Here is a 24,092-nt window from a genome sequence, read left to right on the forward strand (position 1 = left end):
TATTGGGATGGCAAAGATGGCAATCATGTTATTCTGGTATTACTGGGGATCCTCTTTCCCTGACATACATACATTTCCTTACACATTTTCTGAAAAGAACAGCAAGAGGACAGGGTACTAGTGTGATGGGAATTGCACAGTGGGAATAACATACCCCCATCTCATCTGTCCTTCTGCCCAGCTTTCCATTAACCATCATGATCTACCAGAGGCCTGGAGAGCTTCCTATCTGTGGTGCTTCAATGCCTTTGCATCATTAATATCATCATCTCTACTCTTCTTCTAGGAGTGGATCTTATGAGGGAGGTATGGAGAAGTTGTGCATGCTAAGCTGTCAGTCTGAACCTTTTAGAAACAGCAGGGAACCAAGGTATCAGTCACTGTGTAATATTCTGGACTTTCTCGGCAGGTGAATACTGCTATGCATGAAGCAAAACTTATGGAAGAATGTGACGAGTTGGTAGAGATCATCCAGCAGAGGAAGCAAATGATTGCTGTCAAAATCAAAGAGACAAAGGTAAAGCATAGAGCTTCAATGAGCCCAAGGAAGAATGGACTTCATAAATGTCAAAGTTTGATCCTGACACATTCCTGTTTGAACTTTGGATCATGAAAACAAGAGATGAGGTTGCAGGAAGCAAGGCAAATAAACAGTGATTGGCTTAGTGTTGTGAATCCAGTAAAAATGTCAGTCATTCTGGAGTGTTAGATCTGATCTATGTCTTCCCCTGGTTAGCAGTTAAATGCTACATCATATGTGTAAAAATTAATTCATTTGTACAGTTAAGATGTAAATTTCTTACTGTTTATATTGCTGTGTACCTTCGAGTCGGAATCAACTCATAGCCGACCCCCACTCTCAAGCAGGTTTTGAGAGACAGTAAATCGTGTGGGAGATTGCCCATCTTTCTCCCATAGAGCAGCTGCTAGATTCAAACTGCTTGATTTTGAGATGACAGTGTAGCTGCTTACCAATAAAAACTAATGGTGGAAATGTGGTTCAGGACTATGAAAGGCCATGAGTGACAGTATGACACTAGACTTAATTTAATCTGAAAAGTAGTTAAGACCACTCTGGTGGCCTGGTGGCAAGAAGTTGCGCTGCAATCCCAGAGGCACATGATTTGAGGCAAAACTCCCTCTGGAAACCAGCTGTAGGGTCAGCTAATGAGTTGCTTCCAACTCAATGGTATACAAGTAGTTTCTAAAACGGAGCTCTGGTAAGGAGCTGTGCTGTCAACCCAAAGGTAGGCAGTTTGAATTCACCAGCTGCTCTGAGGAAGAAAGATGGGCAGTCCCCTCTTGGATGATTTATTGCTTCTCAAAACTTCCTGGAGAAAAAAAACAACACAACACTACAAACTTCCTGGAGGGTTACCTATGAGTTGATTCTGACTCGATGACACACAACAGCTTGTTCCTTAGATTAGGAGAACATTGGTATGGTGAAACAGTTTAGAATGCTCCCTGGGTTGTCAGTTCTGAAACTGGAAACAAACCTAGAGTGTGATAACACAAATGGAAGGGGTGAACATATGAAACATAGCTAGAATGGAAGAGTTAGGATTCATCAACCAACTAGATATAAAATTTGAATGAGAGTGACAACAGGCAATGAAGACTTACAGGCTTCTAGTCTGAGAACTGGAGAATCATGTTCAAAAAGTCCAAGTTTGACCCTCCGTGCATCTGTAATGGTTTTAAGCTTCTGGCTTGCTGGGCTGTGATTATAAGCTCATGCTGTGTGTGTATAGTGTGAAAAGTTATGAGAAATTGGAGTTGAGCTGGCATTACTAACCCTGGGATGACCAATATTTTATGCCATGCTGGGTGCTTCCAACTAACACAAGAATTGAAGTTTCTGAGAAGACAGATTTGTGAGCACACAGGTATGTGCAAAGCCACTTAGAGATTTCGATAGAAGTGTTAAGAGATGTAGATAGGAATTCATGAAGGAAAATGAGATGGTTTTATGAACTATATATACATATGTGGAAAATATCCTGACATTAAAATATAAATAATGGTGATCTCAGAACAGTAGGCCTTCTATCATGAGCTTGCATTGTTGTAATCAGAGAAATTAGTGCTACTAATAAAAAGAGGAGATAAACAACTGAGAGAAAATGACTGACTGTGTAGCACTTGAAGTGAGGAGGTAGGAGGGGAAGTTGGCAAAAGAGATATAGGTGTTAGGGCATCAAGGTGAATGTTTAGTATAGGGACCAATGGGACATTCATAATCTGTTATTTTTAGAATCACTGCAGTGGCTCTCCTTCATGTTGTTTTATTATTTTTAATTAAACACTATGTGCTTTATCTTATTTTTCTTTTACTAATTCCTTTAAGGTTATGAAACTGAGAAAGTTGGCACAACAGGTTGCTAATTGCCGCCAGTGTCTTGAAAGGTCAACAGTCCTCATCAACCAAGCTGAGCATATCCTGAAAGAAAACGACCAGGCACGCTTTCTACAGTCTGCAAAAAATATTGCTGAGAGGCAAGTTCTTTCTATTCTTTTGAAATACTTGCTTTGATCAAAACGGGCCAGCTTACAGTCATTTAATTCTGTTAGGCATGCTTGTAGCAGCTGCCACCTGAAGATTTTACCAACCAGATAGTTATTAAGCCCCAGTGATAGATTACTCTGTGGCTGTTTGGAGCCCTTATCTCCATTTCTTTTGTGCACTAGTTCTTCAAATACACATCTTAGTATTATATGATCCAGTTACAGCCATAATTCTGCTGCTTATTCAGGGACCAAGCCTTCTATGTTGGTTTTGATAAAGGGACAGAGAAATTTGGAGTCATATTGATAGATGTGTATATGTCCTAAAAGTCTTTGCAATTTCTATAATTTTTTAAAACATTTTTATTTTATACTGGGTTGTTGTTGAGTCACTTGCGACTCATAACAACCCTATGTACAACAGCCATAAACCCTGTTCTGTCCTGTGCCAATCTCACTGTCTGCGACACACCCACCCGATTACCCTAGCCACTGAATCAGTCCACCTCAGAGAGGGTCTTCCCCTCCTGCACAAAATTCATGAATTTAATATACACGATTTTCCACACCAGACCTTATTTTTATTTCAATATTCCTCATGAATCCTTTAGCATAGTAATTGTTAGGCTAGGGGATTGTGGAGTTTGTTTTGTGGAGTGTTTTTAATCACGGACCTCTTGGTGGGGGGAAGCCATCACACCAACACATTAGCCATATACAAAAATAATTCTATGTAATTTCGGAGGACTCAGATTCTTCCTCAAAAGGAGAATCTTTTCACCCTTCTTTCTCTCTTTTTCCCCCACCACTGTGATTTGAGTGAAAGGTTGCAAAACATTGTTTTTTTCCATCAATCGTCACACACATTTTCTTTTACAACATTGATTACATTTCCCATAGCATCTGATCATCTATTCATTCCCTATTGTCCTTCCCTTCACCCATGTTAGTATTTCTTTTCTGTTAATTTTCTACCCTTTGCCTCCTCTTCCCCTTCCTGGTAACTGTGCTAGTATGATTTTCTTTGTATGTAAACCTTTCTTCAGCTTTTTATAATAGTGATCTTATACTATATATGTCCTTTCATGGCTGACTCATTTCACTCAGCATAATTCTCTCTAGATTCATCCATGCTATGTGATGAAATGTTTCACTGATTCCTTCCTATGGGAGCTCTGGTGATCTAGTCCATAAGGACTTGTGTGTTAATCCAAAAGTGGCACTTCTCTATTGATTTCAATTCACCTATAGCTTCTCAGGAGAAAGATAAGGAATCATCTCCTGTGTGATTTTACAGCCTCAAAAAAACCTTCTGGAAGGTCAGTTATTGAGTTGGTTCTAACTTGATATCAAGGAGAGTGAACCATAAAGGAACTCCATAAACAAATGCATTTGCAAAGAGTTTGTGGTTTACAGTGGCTGGTTAAACCAGATTTAATCTCTTTATATTTCTTTTTAATTCACCGAAGACTTTGCCTCCAGGTTCACAGTCCCTTTTATGACTTCTACTGTGATCTGGGCCACACAGTAAATTCCACATGGATGAGTCATCCAATACTCTAGCTACCTAATGTCCTAGGCCTTAGACCTTCTCTTTTCCAGTAATTCTTACCTCCATTCCGTTCACCCACATCCATGGTCCACATCACTCAAAGTGAAATCATGAATTGAAACGTCCCACATGCTCATTACAGCCTCTCTTTCAACTCTTCACTGGAATCTCTTAAGTCCTGATTCTTTCTTCTATCTTCCATTTCCTTCCTTTACTTCTCTATTTAACTTGTTCCATGATTTCTCACTTTGGTCACCCTCTTTTCAGTATCTCCAAGCCCCTTGTTCACTGTCATTTTATCACACTAACTTAATAAAATCCCATTCCTGAATCAATCCAACTCTCTTTACTATCTATGTATCTATATTTAAATTAGGAAACTCTGGTGGCCGAGTGCCAACTCAAAGGCACATAGTTCGAATCCACTAGCTACTCCCTGGCAGAAATATGGGCAGTCTCCTCCTATGAAATTTATAGCCTCTGAATGGTTAGCCATGAGTCAATTTCCCACTCAACAGCATATTAAAGTTGCACTACCCTGTTGGAAAAACAACAATAACCCTCCTGGATGAGGCTCTCTGGTGACTTACTGGTAAGGAATTAAGCTACCAATGCAAAGACACACAGTTCACATCCACCAACTGCTGTGTGGATAAAGAGGATAATCTCCTCTAGTATAATTTGCTGAATATCCGCTGGAGGGTTAGCTCCAACTTGACAGTATACAGTAACAACAATCACAACCTCGCTGGAAGAAGGAAATACATTGTGCATAGTGCATAATGTATGGACTGATAACTAAAATGTTGGCAGTTTAAATCTCCCAGCCACTCATGTGGCCTAGTGGCAAGAAGCTACACTGCAATCTCAGAGGTGTGCGGTTTGAATCCACCAGATTCTCTGCTGGAGAAAGAGGGACAATCTCCTCCTGTACTAGTCAGATGTGATTTGACGGTACACACACACACACAAAATATATAATAAAAAATTTAAAAAAAAATTTAAATCTACCAGCCACTCAACAGGAGAAAGATGGTCAGTTTCCACCCATAAAGTTTGGGAAACTGATGAAAAGTCTTCATGAGTTGATTTGCAGTGGGGTGGGTTTTTTTCTTCTTCTGCCTACTCTCCTCAGTTTTATTCATAGTAACTTGGATCCATAATACTAGTTTGAAATCCTTATTTCACCAGCTGTCTTGAGTTTACTCATCTAAATGATGGCTATTTCAAATTTCCAGTCTTCACTTCAAAATTACAACTCTGCCACTTACCCTCCTATGCCCAACAAATGAGATTATTTAATAAATGACTCTTATTTTATAGAGACAATGGTAGCTATGAAATGAGAAATCACTCAACTTCTCAAATCAACCCCTGGACAACCTACTTCAGTACCTCCCCCTTCCTTTTTCCTTGTGTGTATAATACAAGTGATATCCTTTCATTTCTGCTTGGATATATACCTCTTTCCCAGTTGTTTGTGTCTTCTCCATATAGTTGAATATATATTATTTACAACCTCTGAAAATCCACTAGAGGGTTACGAGTTAGTTCCTATTTGTTAGTAATGAGTTATTTTGAGTTCTTTCCTTCAGGGACACCTATTACATACACATCAAAAAGACTGAAGTTGTCCTATAGCTCACTAATGGTCTGATCATCTTTGGATTTTTCCTCCCCTCTTTTTGTTTAGTTTTAAATGGTTTCACTAGCATTTTCTTCTGTAATCTCTAATTTACTGTTAGTTCTGCCAGTATGTTTTTCATCTAAGACATTTGTAGCTGTAATTTTTAGTTCAATTTTAGTTTTTTAATACCTTCCCTCTTTATTTCTAATATTAAATTTTTCACTAGCTTTAAAAAATCACATTGAAATCAGTTGTAAATAGCTGTTTTTAATGCCTTTGTTTGCTAATTTCAATACCTATGTAATTCCTCTTTGAGTAAAGATTATTTCCTGTTTTTCTTACTAGGAATTGTATTTTCTCTCTTCTTTTTACGCCTAGTAATTTTTTTGTTTGGATGCCAGTTGTTGTGAGTTTTACCCTACTGAATATTGTGGATTTTTTATTTCTATAAATGATCTTAAGCTATTCTCTGGGAACAAAGTTGATTTACTTGGGAATAGCTTGATCCTTTTTAATCTTGATTTTAGGATTTGTCATGTGTGGTCAGACAGCTTAGTTTAGGTGACATTTCACACTTGGATTAACACAGTTACTTAAACAAAGGGCTCGAGCTTATCAGAGTGGTTGGTGCAGGACAAGGTTGCCATCTATTGTTCACTGTGAGTTGTAGGTGACTTGATGACACCGAATAATAATAAGGACAACTACAGCAAGACCCTTCTGACAACTTTACTCAGTGGCATGGTGAAGTTCTCCAGTCTGGTTAGTGAGAATAAGCAGTATTTTATTTTTTTTAATGTTATTTTTTGTTATTTTGTGTGTGTACCGCCAAATCAGATCTGACTGGTACTGGAGGAGATTGTCCCTCCTTCTCCAGCAGAGCATCTGGTGGATACGAACCATGTTCCTCTGGGATTACAGTGCAGCTTCTTGCCACTAGGCCACCAGAGCTCCCTAATAAGTACTATTTTTACCCCTGTGTGAGCACTAGAAAGTACTCCCTTTAATTTTTAGGGACTCATTTTTACCTTCCGCATTCTGTTGTTAATGCTAGTCTAGGGGACCTTTGAAAGAGTTCTGTGATTCTTTTTCTGAGCGAATTTCTCTTTGCTGGTACTCTAGCCTAATTTATCTCCTTGTTCTCTCAACTTCTTAATTAGAAATTCTGTGTTGTTCTGCCTAGCTTCCCTCTTCTTGCACTTACTTTTTTTTTCATTTTATAACACTGTTTTTGTTTTTGTTTTTTTTTCACTTCCTTTTTAAAAACTTTTTTGTTGTTGTTTTTTGGGTTTTTTAAATATTACAAATTCTTGTGTTGAGGGCTGACTTTAAATAGATCACAGCAAGGGAGCTGCTCTACTTTGTATGAAAGCCCGACCCGACCCAGAAGCAGGTCGTCAGGCTCCCCACGAACGTGTGGTGGGTGAGTGGCAGGCAAGGGGGAAGCTGCCTTTCTGGCCGCTCCCAGTGTTCCTGGGACAGAGGGCGCTCCAAACGGTATTCCTCTACTTTTGCTGGAGCAAATTCTTTTGTAGTGAAAAATAAAAAATCATGCAACACCTCATATGATTTGGTTCTTCATTTGGAGGCTTAAGGTTATGGGATTTCGTAAGATATTTCAGTTAATTGCCCTAATGACATTTTTAGTACTTCTTTTCTACCTACTAATTCATTGAGTTGTGAGTGTCTCCAGCTCTAAAAGTTTATAAGCAACTGTGTATGGTTATTTAAGGTACAATTGTTCTATTTGCCTCGATCAACAGAGGCAAAAAAAGGACACAGCACGTATGGCTAACTGCCTCTTTGAACTTTACCAAGAGAGAAAAACATAAAATAAAAAGGTTGGTGCTCAACTGCCGTTATTGAGTTTTTTTAGAAAATGAAAAGATTTTACGGATAGATCCTTATCAAAAGGAAGGACATGTAGAACTTTAACTACTCATGCATTCTAGACTTTCTGGCTCTTTGGAGGCTGCATAATGCTGGAAAATATTGTGTCATTAGATCATCTTTAAACCATAAACTAAAAATATCTTTTTTTTTAAAAGTGTTTTATCAGATTTAATGTGTGTTTGGTAGAACATTAGGAAAATATTAACCATGTAAAGGAAAATACTGAGATTTATACAACATAAAAGAAATTACCAACAAAGAATGTCACCTTTTCTGATTTTCTATTTTTTTTTTATCAGTGACACTTAGAATTTTGCTGTTTTTATTCATATGTTCTATTTATTGTCTTCAACTTTTCCTTTAATACTCTTTACTGGCCTAGTAATTTATATTTTGAATCCACAGAACCTACACAATTTGATTTTCATGAATGGAACAGAATGTTTGCTTGTGATATGTAACCAAATGCCCACTCATCTTCCTATCGGAAGCCTGTGTATTTTCTGCCTGATCCATGGCTGGGTTATATATGCATTATGTTTTTAAGCCAGGAGCAAGCTTCTATAAGATTTTAAAAAGTGTTTTAGATTTGAGTTGGTTTTGTTTTTTCTTAAGAAAAATTCTTTCACTGGTATACAATCCCCCCCCTCCGCCCTGAGTACATTCCACTATGCAACCTTAATTGTGGACTCTTGTGATAACCATAATACCCTATCATATATCACTTTTAAATTATTCTCTCCCTCATCTGTTTCAGTGCAGTATACATAATTTATCCAGTTTTTCTCAGTCTCCCCCCAACCCCGATGTCAGTCCTGTTTTACAACAGTGGCACCATGCAGTATTTGTCCTTTTGTGACTGAGATATTTCACTCAGCATAATGTCCTTCAGGGTCACCCACTTTGAAATGAGTTCCTTGTTTTTCAATGCAGTGTAGTATTCCATTGTGTGATATACCACAGCTTCTCTATCCATCTGTTTGTTGATGGGCACTTAGGTTGTTTCCAACTCCTTGCTATTGTGAACAAAGTCGTGATAAACATGAGTGTGCATATATCTGCTTGGATGTCAGTTATGGTCTCTTTGGGGTATATTCCTAGTAGTGGAATTGCTGGGCCAAATGGTATCTCTATTTGCAACTTTTTGAGAAAGCACCACACCATTTTCCGCAGTGGTTGCACCATTTTACACTTCCACCAACAGTGAGTAAGGGTTCCAGTTTCTCCACAACCTCGCCAGCATTTGTTGCTTGCTGTTCTGTTAAATTTTGCTATTCTTACTGGGGTGAGATGATATCTCATAGTTATTTTGTAAAAATATCTTTTGAAGTCTTTGTAAACACAAATAGTTTCTCTTAACCCTCAAGGAGGGAGTGGGATAAGGTGGTGGGAGGTGGAGAGTCTGTTTTGAGCATTGTACTCTTTTAAGAACTGTCTTATTTGATGTTAGATTGACAATAGCAACTCAAAAGATTATATAAGAACCTAGTGGGGCAATGAGTTTATATGAATGGGGAAGGAATTATTCAGATGAGGATAGTGAAAATGGTTGCATAACTTGGAGAACATAATGTCCCTGAGATGGTGCATATAAAACTGTTGAGTTAGTGTATATTTTGCTGTGTTAATTCTCAATGATTGAAAGAAAATAAATTACATTTAGAAAAAGTTTTCTTGTAAATTCTGCATTCTTTTTATTCCTTCCTTTTATATTGTTTTGGCTTCTATTTTCCCTAATTGAATGGTAAATATTGCTATTGGATAATAAGGTTGAATTCCAGCTTTTTTTTTTGTGTGTTGTGGTATTGGAGAAGACTACTGAATATCCTATGGACTTCCAACAGAACAAACAGATATGTCTTGGAAAAATACAGCCATTGTGCTCGTTGGAGGCACAGATGATGAAGCTTCATCTCACATACTTTGGGCATGTTGTTAGGAGAGGCCGTTCTTGGAATGGGACATCATGTGTGGAAAGGTCAGTGAAAGAGAGGAAGACCCTCAATGACATGGACTGACACAATGACTGCAGCAATGGGCTCAAGTGTGTAAGAGATGATGAGGATAGCACAGTACAGGGCAGGGTATAACGTTGTTGTTTATAGGGTTGCTATGACCTGATCACGCCTAACAAACTTGAATTCCAATCGGTCTTTTCTTTTGAGCCTGTTTTCCCCATAAAGAATGCTCCAGTGTCCTGCTTTTGCTGCAGGAATGGGTTGGGGAGGATCTGAATAAGCCTGGCTACCAGAATTCTGGGAACTTACCAGATAACGAAAGATTTTAGGATTGCTTTCAGTATTCTCTTATATCTCTCCAGAAAGTAAATCTTTCATGTCCTGCCTGGATGAGAAAGAGATAGTCTAGTTTGGAGGATCTGGAATTCTAACTGTTCTTTCTGCAAACTTTCATCTTTTGTGGCATGAAATCTGTTTGTTTCTGTTGGCATCTTGAAACAGCTTTCTGTAGTCTGTTGTTGGCTACCACACAGGCGTCGCTTTTCCGCTTCCAGACATTTGTTGACAGTCTCCTACTTGGTGGTATCTTTTTCCAGTCTTCTTCTGGGTTTATGATGTGTTATTCTTTGTTATTTTCATGGGGTTTCAAGAGGGCAAAGATTGAAATCACTGTATTTAATTATCTCTATTCTATTGTTTCTTACCACTACCACACCATTGAAATGAATGTTTTGTTGTTAAATATGATATTATATATTATATTATGATAAATATTATGTACTATAATCCTTTACTACTTCATCTTTCCTACTTGATCTCTCAGTAGCGTTTATCTTTAATGACTGATTTTATGTGAAATTTCTCTGTCCTTAGCTTCTGTGAACACTCCTAGTTTTCTTTCTACCCTTCTGATTTTTTGGCCTATATGAGCTGCTCTTTCTTGACAATTCCTTTAATAATGATGTTCTTCATTATTCTATCCTAGGCTAGTTTCTTCCCTCACTACATCCATTCCCTGTGGTGAACTTATTTTTTCCATGAATTTCAATTAGCATCTAAATGTTGATGATTTTCAACTCTATCTTCCCCTCATAAGCTCAGAGATCGCCTTTAGTATAGGTGTAATAAAATTAATTTCCACATGATATGATTTGACAAACATCTGCACAACCTAAAATTCTTTCTCACGGTTATTGTGTGCTGTTGAGGTTAACCAACCCATAGCTGACCCTCCAGTGGGTTTTAAGAGGTAGTAAATCATATGGGAGAAGACTGCCCATCATTCTCCTGAGAAGTGACTTGTGGATTCAAATCCATGAGCCTTTGTTTTGGCAGCACCACTCCTTGCCACTAAGTCTCTTACAGTATTGAAATTCCTCTCTAGATTTATTAGTTCTTTTAAGTTACCAAGACTTTAGTTAAAATGATAGCTGAGAGAGATGCACCATCCTCACACACATACTCCATAATGTCATTTTGAACTCATTCTTATCTTGCCAGTCACTAGTTATTATTAGAACCTATATGTGGGCCCATGTATAGGACCTCATGCTTTAAAAAAATGTATTTATATATTTTGCACATGTAAGGTCATGCTGTGTATACTGGCTTATGTCCTGCATTTGAATCCTTGGATTATGCAGATGGTTAATTCACTCAACTGGTAAGTAAAGGATGGGCCATTTCAGTTCCCCCAGAGGTGCCTGGAGGAAGCACCTGGTTATCTAATTCTAAAATACCAGCCACTGATAACACTTTGGAGCACAGGTCTACTTTGATGCAAATGAGTTTGCTATGAGTCAACTCAAAAAGTTGTTATCTCACATCGGAAATCTAACTGTATAGCGTGAACATTGACCATTATTGTATAACTTGATTTGCAATGGCTCATAGCATTTCTTTTTTGACTGTACACTACTTAACTCAATCCTCATTGTTTGATATACAAATAGTTGACTGATATTATCGATGTTGCATTGAATAGATTTCCTTATTTTTCATATTATGCATATTAGGGGGTAGAACTATGTTTTCAAGGGATATGTTTATCTTGAAATTTTAAATATTTAATGTATATTGTCCTCCAAAAATTGTATCAATTTATAACCTTCATAAAAATATATGGGCATTATTTAATATAGAGCAGGGCTCTTGTGATGCCTTCCATAGGAAGCTGAACTACTAACCTAAAGGAGAAGCCTCTCTAGTGGTTCAAATTCACCAGTGGCTCCAAGGAAAAATTATGGACAGTCTCCTCCAGTCCAGTTTACAGCCTTTGAAAACCGGTTGTAGAATCAGCTATGGGTTGGTTCTCACCTGAGAGCAATGAGGTGTTTGTTTGTATAACTATAGGTGGGGCCTAGTGAGGAGGGAGTCTGCCAACAAAAAGGCAAGTTGGTAAAACCTACTAACACCTCCCCAAAAGGAAGATGAACAGTCTCTTCCCATGCAATTTACCACCTCTGAAAAACCACTGTTGGGTTATCTATGAGTTGGTTTCCACTAAAGAACAATGAGTTGTTGTTTGTAGATTTCTAATGTAATGGAAACTTTTGGGTAGCTATTTGTTTTCTTAAAAAAAAAACACCACAAAACCACCTTAATTTAAAATAAAACTTTAAAAAAACCAAACCCAAAAAACAAACCCAAACCTTAATTTATATTCTTTTTGTGGTTGAGAATATCCTTAGCAAAACATATACCAATTCTTATATGTAAAATTCCATATCAAACTTTTTCCAAGTTGTGCAACCATTTTCATTCTTCTTTTTCTGAGTTATACCTCTGTCATTAACATAAGGAACTCTGATGACAAAGTTCTAAACTGGAGGCTGCACTACTGTGGAAGTTTGAATTTGTGGGTGAATTAAGGGTAATCTAATCCCATGCAATTTCCAGCCTTTGAAAATCCACAGGAGGTTCAGCTCTGTTTAGACATCGCTCTCTTTTTTTTAGTTACTAGCATAAATCTACTTTTTAATGTTCTTATCTAATCTTTCGTAGTACTGTTATCACTTTCATCCATATTGATATATTTTAAAATTAACAGAACATTCAAGTAAAATATTTTTCTGTTGTTGTTACGTGCCATTGAGTCACCTGTGACTCATAGTAATCCTATGTACAACAGCTCTGAAGCCTGCCCTGTCTTGAGCCAGTCTCACTGACTCCAACACACCCACCCCCATTGTCCTTCTTACTGTACCAAACCATCTTATCCAGGGTCTTCCTCTCCTGTGCTATTCCTCCATCCTTCTGAGCTTGATGTCTTTCCCCAAGGACTGGTGCCTCCTGACCACATGCCCGAAGTATGTGAGATGGAGCTTCAAAATACTAGCCTCCAAGGAGAAACTTGGTTTCACCCTCTCCAAGACAGACCTATTTGTTTTCTTGACAGTCCAGGATATGTTCAAGACTCTTCTCCAGCACCACAACTCAAAAGCATTGATTCTTCTTCTCTCATCCTTAGTCACTGTCTAGCTATCTGATGCATAGCAAGTAATTGTGAAGGCTGTGGCCTGGATTAGGTGCACCTTAGTCTCTAGACTGACTTCATTGCCTCTCAGTACTCTGGAGGAGTCCCTGACAGTGGATTTTCCTGATAAAATTTGTCATTTGATTTCCTGACTGCTGGTGCCAAGAGTGTTGATCGTGGAGATGAGCAAGCTGTAACAGTTAACAACCTTAATCTCTTCTCCATCCATCATGGTGCTGCCAACTGGCCCAGTAGTGGAAATCTTTTTATTCCTAATGTTGAATTTCAATCCACATTGAAGACTATAGTGCTTGGCCATCTGCAGCAAGAACTTCAGGCCTGCCTTAGTTTCAGCAAGTAAGGTTGTGTCATTTGCATAACGTAGATTGTTGATCAGTCTTCCTTCATCTGTTCTCCATATAGATTAAAAAGGTATGATTTTGAACCATGCAGTATTTCTCTGCTCTGTTCTGACGACTGCCTCCTGATGCAGGTATAGGTTTCGCATAAGCACAATCAGGTGTTCTGTTATTCCCATTCTCGTCAAGGTTAACCACAATTTGTTGTGATCCACACAGTCAAATGCCTTTGCACAGTCAATGAAACACAGATAGATATCCTTCTAGATTCTGCTTTCTGCATCTCCTTAAAACCAGTGATTTAGCTTAACTAGTGAAATATTTGTTGTAACAACAACAAATAGTAGTTAAGCTAAACCACTGTCTTATTTTAAAAAGAGTTCAGAGAATATTTCTGAGAGTTTATCCATGGTGTTAGACACTCTTGAGTTCATAAAAATTTTCAATTCTGTTCCACATTATCCCCTTTTATTACGTTTTTTTAATAATTTTAATGAACATTTACAGAGAATTTGGATTTCCATTCATTCATTGCTGCACTTCTCTACCCGCCCAGCCCTCTCCCCCCGCCCCGCAGTTCGCTCCTCTCTTATTAAATATTTTTATATAGAATCTTTTGATTAAGATATTCCATATATTAGCCAGGAACCATCCAGTTGTTCAGGTTTTATGACACAGGAGATAGTTATTCAAGGAAGCAATTAGCTACACAATCTGTAACTTTCTCCTATTTCTTACTATCTGTAAAAGGAGCAAGGCCTGCATTGGGATGGCCATATCTGACATTTACCAATTTCACAAAGGGGATTGATGTTCCCATCAATAACATCCAAAACAAAAAATCAATTCCCATGACATTAAGAGATATCCCCCATACTCCCCACACCTTTTTCAACTAATTCAAACAGCAATCTTACTGCTCTACTGGGTCCAAAATCCATTGCTCACAGAGCACACAGAACCATGCAATCTCTCAGAACAGCTTTCAAAATGTTCTCACAGGCATCTCAGCCTTGAGCCTCATGGCTTTTGGCCAGTGTTACAAAGCTCTTGTTGCTGTTGTTGTGCATAGGGTCAGAATGGAACCATATATGACCCTCCGGAGGGTTTTCAAAGGCAGTTAATCACATGGGAGGAGACTGTCCATCCTTCTCCCATGGAACAGCTGGTGTCCTTGAGCTGCCTTTGGAATTGCAGTTGCCACTAGGCCACCAGAGCTCATATAAAGCTCTTAGTCCTACCAGTTATGGTTTTGCCTTTCTAGTCTTCTAAAAGACTGGAACTAAACCAGAGCTAAGAAGAGCCTTTGCCCAAAAGTCAGCTCTTTCTCATATTTCTCGTTCCCTACTGCAGCTACCATTGCTCCTGCTGCGCTCCTTCTTCAATGCTGATTGTAAGATTTTTAAATCTGCTCAATTTAGTGGCAAGAACAGACAATCCCTTTGTGTATAGACTAACATACACTATTCTCATATTCCCACCCATCCACATGGCAAAGTCAAAGTCAATGCATAGGAAAGACGTTTTGAAAAATAACACTACATTCTTCTTCTTCTGCCACTCTAGGAGAATAGAAACTAACTGTTATATATCAGATGGACACTTTCATGTTTTTAGGATCTCAAGCATTCTACAATGAACTGTGAGGTGGAATGAAAGTACTGATTATTAGACCAATTAATGGGAATTTTTTTTAAAATTTTTACTCTAACCATCAAATCTAACAATCAAATTCCATGAGGCGACTGGTATACATAAGCAGCCTTAGTAGTTACTCTTTTTTAAAACAAACAAAATGTTCTAATAATTATTGTTTGTTTGTTTTTAATTAGCTATTTTTATTTTTTCCAAAATTCTGTTTATTGAGATAATTTCTATTCATCTTGATTTTTTTTTCTCAATGCTGCTTCCATCTGAGAGAGCATCCTTCTGTAAGCGTTGCTTTTCCTACTGTAGGCTGACAGAGAACAGTGGAGCAGCCACCACACAAAAAAACCTACTGTTGGTGCATGGCTGAAGACCATGGTGATTTTATAGCATCCTGGACATTTCACACCCGTAAAATAGGAATTGAGGCTCTGCACCAGGCGCTTCTTCTTGTGTTTCCTCTTCTCCTTTTCTGGAGAGGGATGAAGGAGACCCTTTGGGAGAGGCATGTTGGCATGCGGAGGTCTCTGCCGGAAATTAGCTATTTTTATTTTAACTAGAGCTTGGTGGCTTCATACTAAGGAATTATGCTACCAACCAAAATATATGTAATTCAAATCCACCAGCAGCTCCCAGGAGAAAGATAGGTAGTTTATTCCCAAGAGATTTACTGCCTCTGAAAACCCACTGCAGAGTCAGCTAGGGTTTGGTTCATACTCTATGGTACACAACAGCAACAACAATAACAATTCTTATTTTAGGGGAGCTTAATTTGTTTATCCTGACCTGTAGTTTATTCCTAAAATATCTCTGTGCTCTCCTATAGTAATATATATTAGGGATATAGTGTTGGAAGAGAGAGCTTTGGTGGACTAGTGGTACAGTCTCAAAGGCACAAGGTTTGAATCCACTAGCTGCTTTGCAGAAGAAGGATGGTCAGTCTCCTCCCGTGCTATTAACTGCCTCTGAAAACCCACTGGATGGTCAGCTACAGGTCGGTTCTGACTCGATGGCAGAAAGCTCTGGTGGCCTATTGATAAACAGTTGCACTGCCAACCCAAGGGCAGTTTGAATTTCCCAGCTGTTTGATGGGAGAAAGATAGTCAATTTCCTCCCATGTGATTTATAGCCTCTGAAACCCCATTGGAGGGTCAGCTATGAATCGGCTCTGATTAGGTGGTACATAATACCAATATGTATAGGGGCACCCAACTTTGCCAGTCCCAAAGTTCAGAGCTGGCAGCGGGGTGGCGGACTGGGGCGGGGGAAGCTATGCGGTACCTGGAGACGTGGGTCAAAGGTGCAGGGTTGGGTCCCAGTTCGAATCCACTCCCTCTGTCCACTGCGGCATGATCTCTCTTTTTAAGGATTGGGCCCTCCTGACAGTACACCCAAAGCGTGTGAGATGAAGTACCTTGCCTTTAAAGGAGCACCCTGATTGCACTCCCTCCAAGAAAAAAAAAAAAAGAAAAGAAAAAAAAAATAAAAAAACAACCCCACCACCAAGTAGCTCTTGTGGCCTGGTGGGTGAGGAGTTGTATTGCCAAACCAAAGGCATGTGGTTCAAATCCACTAGTTGCTCCACAGGACAAAGATGGGCAGTCTCTACCTGCTATAGGTTCAATTATGAATTAGTTCCAACTCCAAGCCAGTGAGTTGAGTTTGATTTTATATTCTTGGCATTCATTAAATGTTAGCTGATGTGCTGTTGATTGTATTCAGCAATTATTTATTGCCTGTTTATCCAACACTGTCTTAAAACCACAGAAGACATAAATGTCACAATCCAAACTCATTGTTAGCAGGTTGATTTAGACTCATAGTGACCTTTGATCTGGTTTCTGAGGCTGTAAACCTTAGAAAACTGGACTGCTTAATCTTTCTCCCATGCAGCAGCTGGTGGAGTCAAAATGGCAACGTTTTGGTTAAAAGCTCAATATGTAACATTATGCACCATGGAAGATAGGGGAGGTACAATATCTGACCCCTGCTTTTTAGAAGCTTAAAGTTAGTTTAGGAAGCATAGCATACAAGTATAGCATACAAAAAAACGAGTATAACATACAATTAGAGGATAATAAAATAAAATTTTTATGTTATAAAAGACCAAATATAAGTCAATATTTACAGTTAGCCTTTACTCAGTATGTTGGCTTGTTGATTAGTATTAGGGGGGAAAAACAGTAAGAGGGTGAAAAATCTTGTAAACTGCTCTCACTAAGACTTCACAAATCTGGTTTTGATGTCACCTGCCAGATGGAAAATGATTCAGAGGGGGGAAAAATCCTGTATTTACTTCTTAAAATTAAGACAGGATGGGGTAGTGTTTGAGGGGGGAACATATGTGAATAAATATGGTAAACCCTTAATTGGTTCCTGGTGATTAAAATTAAAATTATTTCTGTTGGAGAAGCATAAATGTATTTTTCTCTTAATGAATGAAGTCCTTCAAATCATTTGTTTTTACCTTGTTAAGCCCAAACTCAAATGGTGGATGAAGGCTACAAATGTATTTTGATGTATATTGATGTACTTTTCTCTTTTTCAGGGTCGCTATGGCAACTGCATCTTCTCAAGTTCTGATTCCAGACATCAATTTTAATGATGCCTTTGAAAACTTTGCTTTAGATTTTTCCAGAGAAAAGAAATTGCTGGAGGCACTAGATTATTTAACAGGTTTGGAAATACTGTGCTTTCTGTCCTATTAAAAATGTTGTATATGTGTGTGGGTGCACATGCTTTACTTCCAAATAATCTGAACAAGTGATAATTCAAATTAAAATATCTTATAACCTTTAAAAGTATACATGTGTCTTTTTAGATAGAATATATTTTATGCCATGGAGCTTACAAAACTATATTGCCAAAAAGATTCTGTGACTAGATCATTCACATTTGAAGGTAAAATACAAGATTGGGGGGCAGGTTTCTTCTTATGTGCCTATTTTGTTGCAATTATGGATTATTAGAGGATGTCCTACATGGTTGCAGATGTAGTTCAAATGTTTTTAAGAAAATTTAAGAATTGGCCAGTTGGAAAGAAAAAGTTAAGAAATAACTCATTTGCAGACAATTAAAGAAAATGAGAGTTGCAACTAGCCTGTTAAGAATGTTGGCTTAAGGAAAAAATGAAAAACCTATAACTGGTTACCTTCAGGATAGTCAGATAATTTTTCTTTACTACAAAGGGTATATCTATGTACAGTTGTTGTTGTTGTTGTTGTTATGTGCCGTCGAGTCACTTGCGACTCATAGTGGCCCTAAACCCTGCTCTATCCTGTGCCAACTGCCTCTGACACACCCATCCCGATTACCCCAGCCACTGAATCAATCCACCTCATAGAGGGTCTTCCCCTCTTGCACCATCCCTCCACCCTCCCAAGCATGATGTCCCTCCCCAAGGACCTGTCCCTCCTTGCAGCATGCCCAAAGTATGTCAGACGAAGCCCCAGAATCCTTGCCTCCAAGGAGTAGCTTGGTTTAACCCTCTGCAGGATGAATCTGTTTGTTTTCTTGGCAGTTCATGGTACATTCAATACTCTTCTCCAGCACCACAGCTCAAAGGCTTCAATTCTCCTTCTGTCCTCCACCCAACTACTTCCGTTTGAATAAACAGCATGGAAAGCAGTGGTATATATATGTTCTTCTACAAAGAGAAAAATTCATTTACTTTTGTAGCAGGGGTACCATCCAACTGGGTGTTTTTTTTTTCCTTCCCAAACTACCCCATAGACCCAGGAGATAGGGTCCCTACAATTCCCTCTCCCCACGGATGAGGGAACCTGTCCATGCCCCTCCAGGGAGGCAAGAGGTGGCGCCCCAGTGGTAGCATCTTAGAGGTTGCTTGGGGGACTCAGCTTCTATGAATGCCCCAGTGGGCCCACCCTCAGAAGTGTACTTGATGTCGCTGAAAATTTAATATAAAAGATTATAAAAAGAGAGAGGAAGAAGAAAAAGAAAAGAGGTTCAAAGGAAGGTCCCATTTCCCCCAGAATGAGACCCATCTTCTGGAGGTCAGTTTTTCCTGTGTGGATGGGAGTCCCACTGGGGGTATGGGAACAGATGGCACGTGGTACCTTCAGGATTTTTGAATGACCGTTATATGAGTGAAAGTGTACATATACTATAACTCTATGATAGTGGACATTTTTTCCCATTTTTGTTAATGTATTAAAAATATAGTACTCTGTGCCAGACTTGATCTATCAATTTTATATCATTAAGTCTCACACCAACAATATTGGGTAGGTATCATCCCCATTTTACTGCTTAGGAAACTTATATTACTTTGTACTTGATTTTACTACTAGGCCTACATAATGATACTTATTTTGAAATAGAAAGAAGTAAGTTTTGGACCATTATAATCAGAAAATCGTGTTACCACTCTTCTCCAATATCTACATATGTGCTTATACAGCTAGATTAAAAGATACCTCAGTAAATTAGGCTTATATTTTTCCATAGAATGTATTTCCTGTTCGTGCGAGAATAATTTTGGAGACTTTGAGCTCTAAGTGCTCATTAGGCTGTACAGTACTTATATTGTAAAATTTTTCTTTTTAAGAACAAAAGCCAACTCTCCAAGAGATGTTGGGTCAAATAGCAAGAATATAGAATGCAAAATTCCAGACCAGAGATTGTGCTTGGCTTACTTTTCCCCCCACTTTTCTTTACAGCCCCAAACCCACCATCTATCCGAGAAGAACTCTGTACAGCCTCCCATGACACCATTACAGTCCACTGGATCTCGGAAGATGAGTTCAGCATCAGCTCCTATGAGCTTCAGTACACCATATTCACTGGCCAGGCTAACTTCATCAGTAAGTCATGGTGTAGTTGGGGCCTGTGGCCAGAGATAAGGAAATGTAAGGAAGCAGTAAGCTGCTCAAGATTGGCCGGGGCGCCACGAGGCAAGTGTTTGTAAGACATGTTAGGTTGTTTAGTATAGTGTTTCATAGACAGTGTAAGCTTCTCCAGGACATTGCAAAGTGTCCTGCGTGATGGGTGGCAAGCCAAGTTGTTTGTTTCCTTGCTGGGCAGTCATTGGGGTCATTCCCGTTTTGTTCCTCGGTAGCTAAACCACCCTCATTGCTGATTCTATGTGTGCTAACATCTCTCTCCTTGATTCTTCTTTTTTACTTCATGATCATGGTAAAATATCTTTTCAAAAACCACTCCTTTCTTTATTATACCTGATTGTATCAGTGAACATGGTGACAAGCCTCCTGCTCTGGCCCTCTCTCTTTTAGACTTGGGGTTCCCCTCCCCATCAAGAATTACACCAAATACAAAAGTGAAGTGAGCAAACAAAATGAGATATAATAAAAGAGAAACCATTTTGCTCACATGTTGTGGTTCCACCTTCTGGGGAATTAAAGCAAATCAAGGCCAAGTAGAAATCTAATTCACTGGTTGCAAGTCAGGAGGAGTTGCCCCCAGTGGGCAAATGAAAGCAGAATTAAAGCTGGAATCAGGGCTGGAACTGATTTCCACCCTAAGGTTAGATCTGTATATCCTTAAACTAGTATTTTTACTTATCTGTGTGGGTCTTTTTCCTTTTATATCTGTGTTCAATAGGCAGCATGAGAAGAGTTTTTCTGACTTAACTTTTTCTTCATAGGCTTCCTTTTCCTGTCCCTTTGACAATTCCGGGGCAGGTGGTGAGGTACAAGGTACAAGAACTTATAGGATCAAACTCAAAAACACTTGCCTCGTGCAGCTCTAGCCACTTGGTCCACATAGCTGTACTTTTAGAGGCAGTAACTGCCCTTTCCTATAGGAAGAAAGCAGTCATTTTTTGGAAGTTGAATACAAGTCTAAGAAGTAACCAAGAACCAAGGTTGCCTCAGCTATTTTCAAACATGTGATGTAATCTATTGTAAAGAAAGAGAATTCTTCACAGCATGAAGAATTTGCTCAAGCTCATTGCCATTGAGTCATTGGTTTTCAGAGGCTGAAAATCACATGGTAGCAAACATCTCGTCATTCTCCGGCAGAGCAACTGGCGGGTTGGAACTGCCTGCTTTTTCCCCCTCTTACCTGCCAAGCCACCAGAGCACCAAAAAGGAAGTCATAGCATCTTAGAAATAGAAGAGATCTTAGAAGTTATGTAGTCTAATCTTCTATCAGTCACTCAGTAAATGATCAGCTTATTCCTGCTTGAATATTTCCAGTGATTGATATCTCACTTCTAACAAAACAACCCATTCGCTTATGGCCCATCTATAAAATATTCTCAGTGGTGCCTTAGAAGTGATCTAAATCTCCCCCTTTGTAAATAAGAATGGTAAAAAGAATTTACAAATGTATTACATTTTGCCACTTAAAATAAAACTCTCCTACAAACATCTCATTTTATCTCATGAGTCCGCATTTAGCTTTGTGAAAGAGATTTCTTCTTTTAATATGGCGAGCTACAATCACAGAGCTACAATCTTGGATTCAAGGTTTGGATCTAAGCTTGTTGTACTTCAAGCTTTGTGCTCCTTGAACTAAACTACAGCTTCCAGTTAGTGCCAGTTTGGCCTTGTATGCCTTGCTAAAGAACCTAATCCATCATTCACATGACAGATCTTCAGATAATTTTAGGTAGCTCTTAGGTCACTTCTAAATTTTCTCTTTTTCCAGGCTAAGCATCATCAATTCTTTCAATTGACCCTCATATGATATGATTTTTCAAGGTATTTATCAACCTGATATTCCTTTTATGGACCAACATCGGTTTACCAAAGGGATTTGAAAATGCAAATGCTGTGCTCAAGAAGTAACCAGACCAGCTTAGAGGATATAGTCTGATGATTTTTCTCCTACATTAGCTGGTTCCCCCTCCCCTTGTTGGTTAGAGATTTTTTTACTTTCCTTTTTTTCAAATTTCCCCCACCCTATTTTTAATTGATTCTTAGATTTTTTTAAAATTATTTTTAATGATTGCAAATCAGCCACACCTCAGATGAGGCTATTAGTTACATGAGAATACCAACAGATGTCTGGATGCTTGTCTTCCCAGTTACTGTATTGTCTTGCCTCTGTTACAGCTTTGTGATTTGCATTTCGAATGCATTGGCCATAATCTCTCTCTGTTCAGACAGCCTGTAATATACTGCCACACAGATGTAGTGTTTGTTTCCTCTCCTTTTCATTCTCATGCAAATGCTGCCCACCACACATTTACACATTCAGGTTGATAAATTCCCACTTTTCTTGCCTTTCCTATTTTAGCAAATTGTATATATTTCCATTACCACAATCCAGTCAACAGCTCTGTCTCGGGGATACACAGAGGATCAAATATTTACACACACACTTCCTTTTTAAAACTTAGAAATACTTTAAAAAGTAGGGGGAAATTGCAAGACTAGTACAAAGATGGTTTAGATACTCGTTTACCCAGGTTCACATATTATTAATATTTTACACTCTTTTCTTTATCATTTGCCAGCTTATGTTGTCTTTGTCTTCACACACACACACACACACACACACACACACACACACACACCCCTCTTTTCTTTTCTGACCCATGAGAGTAAAGTGTTCCATAGTATGGCCAAGTATGTTTGTGGCATTTTTCTTTTCATGAGAATCATCAAATATCTTCACCATTCCTCTTTTTCTGACTCTGCCCTCCATTCTTCTTCTTTTTTTAAATTTTAATATAGATCTCCTTTCCTTTCTATCTCTCCCACAAATTAATTATAAACCCTCTTGATCTGTTCTCCTGAAAAATATTCACAGCTTATTATTTCCAACATTCAACCTTATTTTTTTGTAGAGCTATGTGAAATTGAGCTACTAAATTCAGAGGTCATTTTGATTGTCCTTTCTTTTCCATGGCCTGGAAGAATTGTGGATAAAAAGCAGTAAACTAATTGGGGAGGGGGGATAACAAACCCAAAACAAAAACAGATTAACAGACTTGAGAATCCTGCATAATTTCCTCCACAGAATCCTATTACTTAATCAAGAGCACATTTTAAATTATATGCATATTCCCCTGTCTAAGTTAGTACTTATGGTTTAAAGATTTTCACAGATAGATACTCTGATCTCTGATCACTTTCTGTTACGTGAGAGAGGAAAAGATTCCTGACAATGATGTAGTCCAGGATAACTTCTCAACCCCAAATGAGTAGGAAGACAAGAACTAGGAAGGGCAACAATAAGTAGTTCAGGGTAAGGAGATTCCCTATAATACCTTTAAATCTAGATAGTTTTGGCGAACATGCAATAGGAGAGTTGAACCATAAACCCTGAAAGACTCACTACTTTGCAAGATAAAGAACCTTGTTATTCACTCATAAACTTGAGATGTAGTGAAGAAAATGATGGGCTAGGGTTAAAAAGATCAGGATTATGCTCTTGGCACCATCTGTAGCTACTTGTGGCCTCGGACAAGTTGTGTTTCTACTCTCCACTTCAGTCTCTCATTTTTAGTGAGGGAGATGGACTATATGATACCTGGGTGTCTTTTCAGTTTTGAGATATCATGTTTCTATGCCTTGCATAGGACTGCTCCATCCATATAAGGCCAGATTAACTCTTAGAACATTGAACATTTGGGGAACACACCTAGAGACTTTGTAAAAGTGATGATTCTGTGATGTGTATAGTCTGTACCTCTATTCTTTGGCAGAAATAAAAAGTGACCCAATTTTTCCTAGTGATTGGATTCAATTGTCAGTTGAAAGTCGGGTTTCTGGCAAAAATCTTACTTTGAGGGAGAAAACAAAGATGAACCAGGGAAAGTTGATCTTATTTTGTTTTATAAGACTCAGAAGAAAGCAAATGAAATTCACATTTATTTTGGGCATATGATGAATTTTGAGTGTTTTTCAGCTCATCTTAATTACCTGTGAATTGATGTCATTGTGTTTTCACATTTTACAGGTCTGTATAATTCAGTGGATAGCTGGATGATTGTGCCTAACATTAAACAGAACCATTACACAGTGCATGGACTCCAGAGTGGGACTCGATACATCTTTGTTGTTAAAGCCATAAACCAAGCAGGCAGCCGGAGCAGTGATCCAACCCGACTAAAAACAAACAGTACGTTGAGGAAACTTCAAAA

General features: G+C 38.5%; 1 protein-coding gene across 2 annotated transcripts in view; it reads left to right on the forward strand.

The window, feature by feature from the left end:
- Positions 1-24,092, forward strand: part of MID2 (midline 2) — a 158,345-nt gene that overhangs the window by 127,759 nt on the left and 6,494 nt on the right. The window contains exons 4-8 of one of the 2 annotated variants that reach the window (XM_006889903.1): positions 410-517; positions 2,351-2,499; positions 17,568-17,695; positions 19,699-19,932; positions 23,909-24,070. In XM_006889903.1, coding sequence (XP_006889965.1) covers positions 410-517; positions 2,351-2,499; positions 17,568-17,695; positions 19,699-19,932; positions 23,909-24,070 — 781 coding nt within the window. The remainder of the gene's footprint in view (positions 1-409; positions 518-2,350; positions 2,500-17,567; positions 17,696-19,698; positions 19,933-23,908; positions 24,071-24,092) is intronic. The other variant, XM_006889904.1, reaches the window with a different exon arrangement.

The sequence above is a fragment of the Elephantulus edwardii genome, unplaced genomic scaffold (assembly GCF_000299155.1).
Source record: "Elephantulus edwardii isolate Elephantulus edwardi_28Jun2011 unplaced genomic scaffold, EleEdw1.0 scaffold00083, whole genome shotgun sequence".
Lineage (NCBI taxonomy): Eukaryota > Metazoa > Chordata > Mammalia > Macroscelidea > Macroscelididae > Elephantulus > Elephantulus edwardii.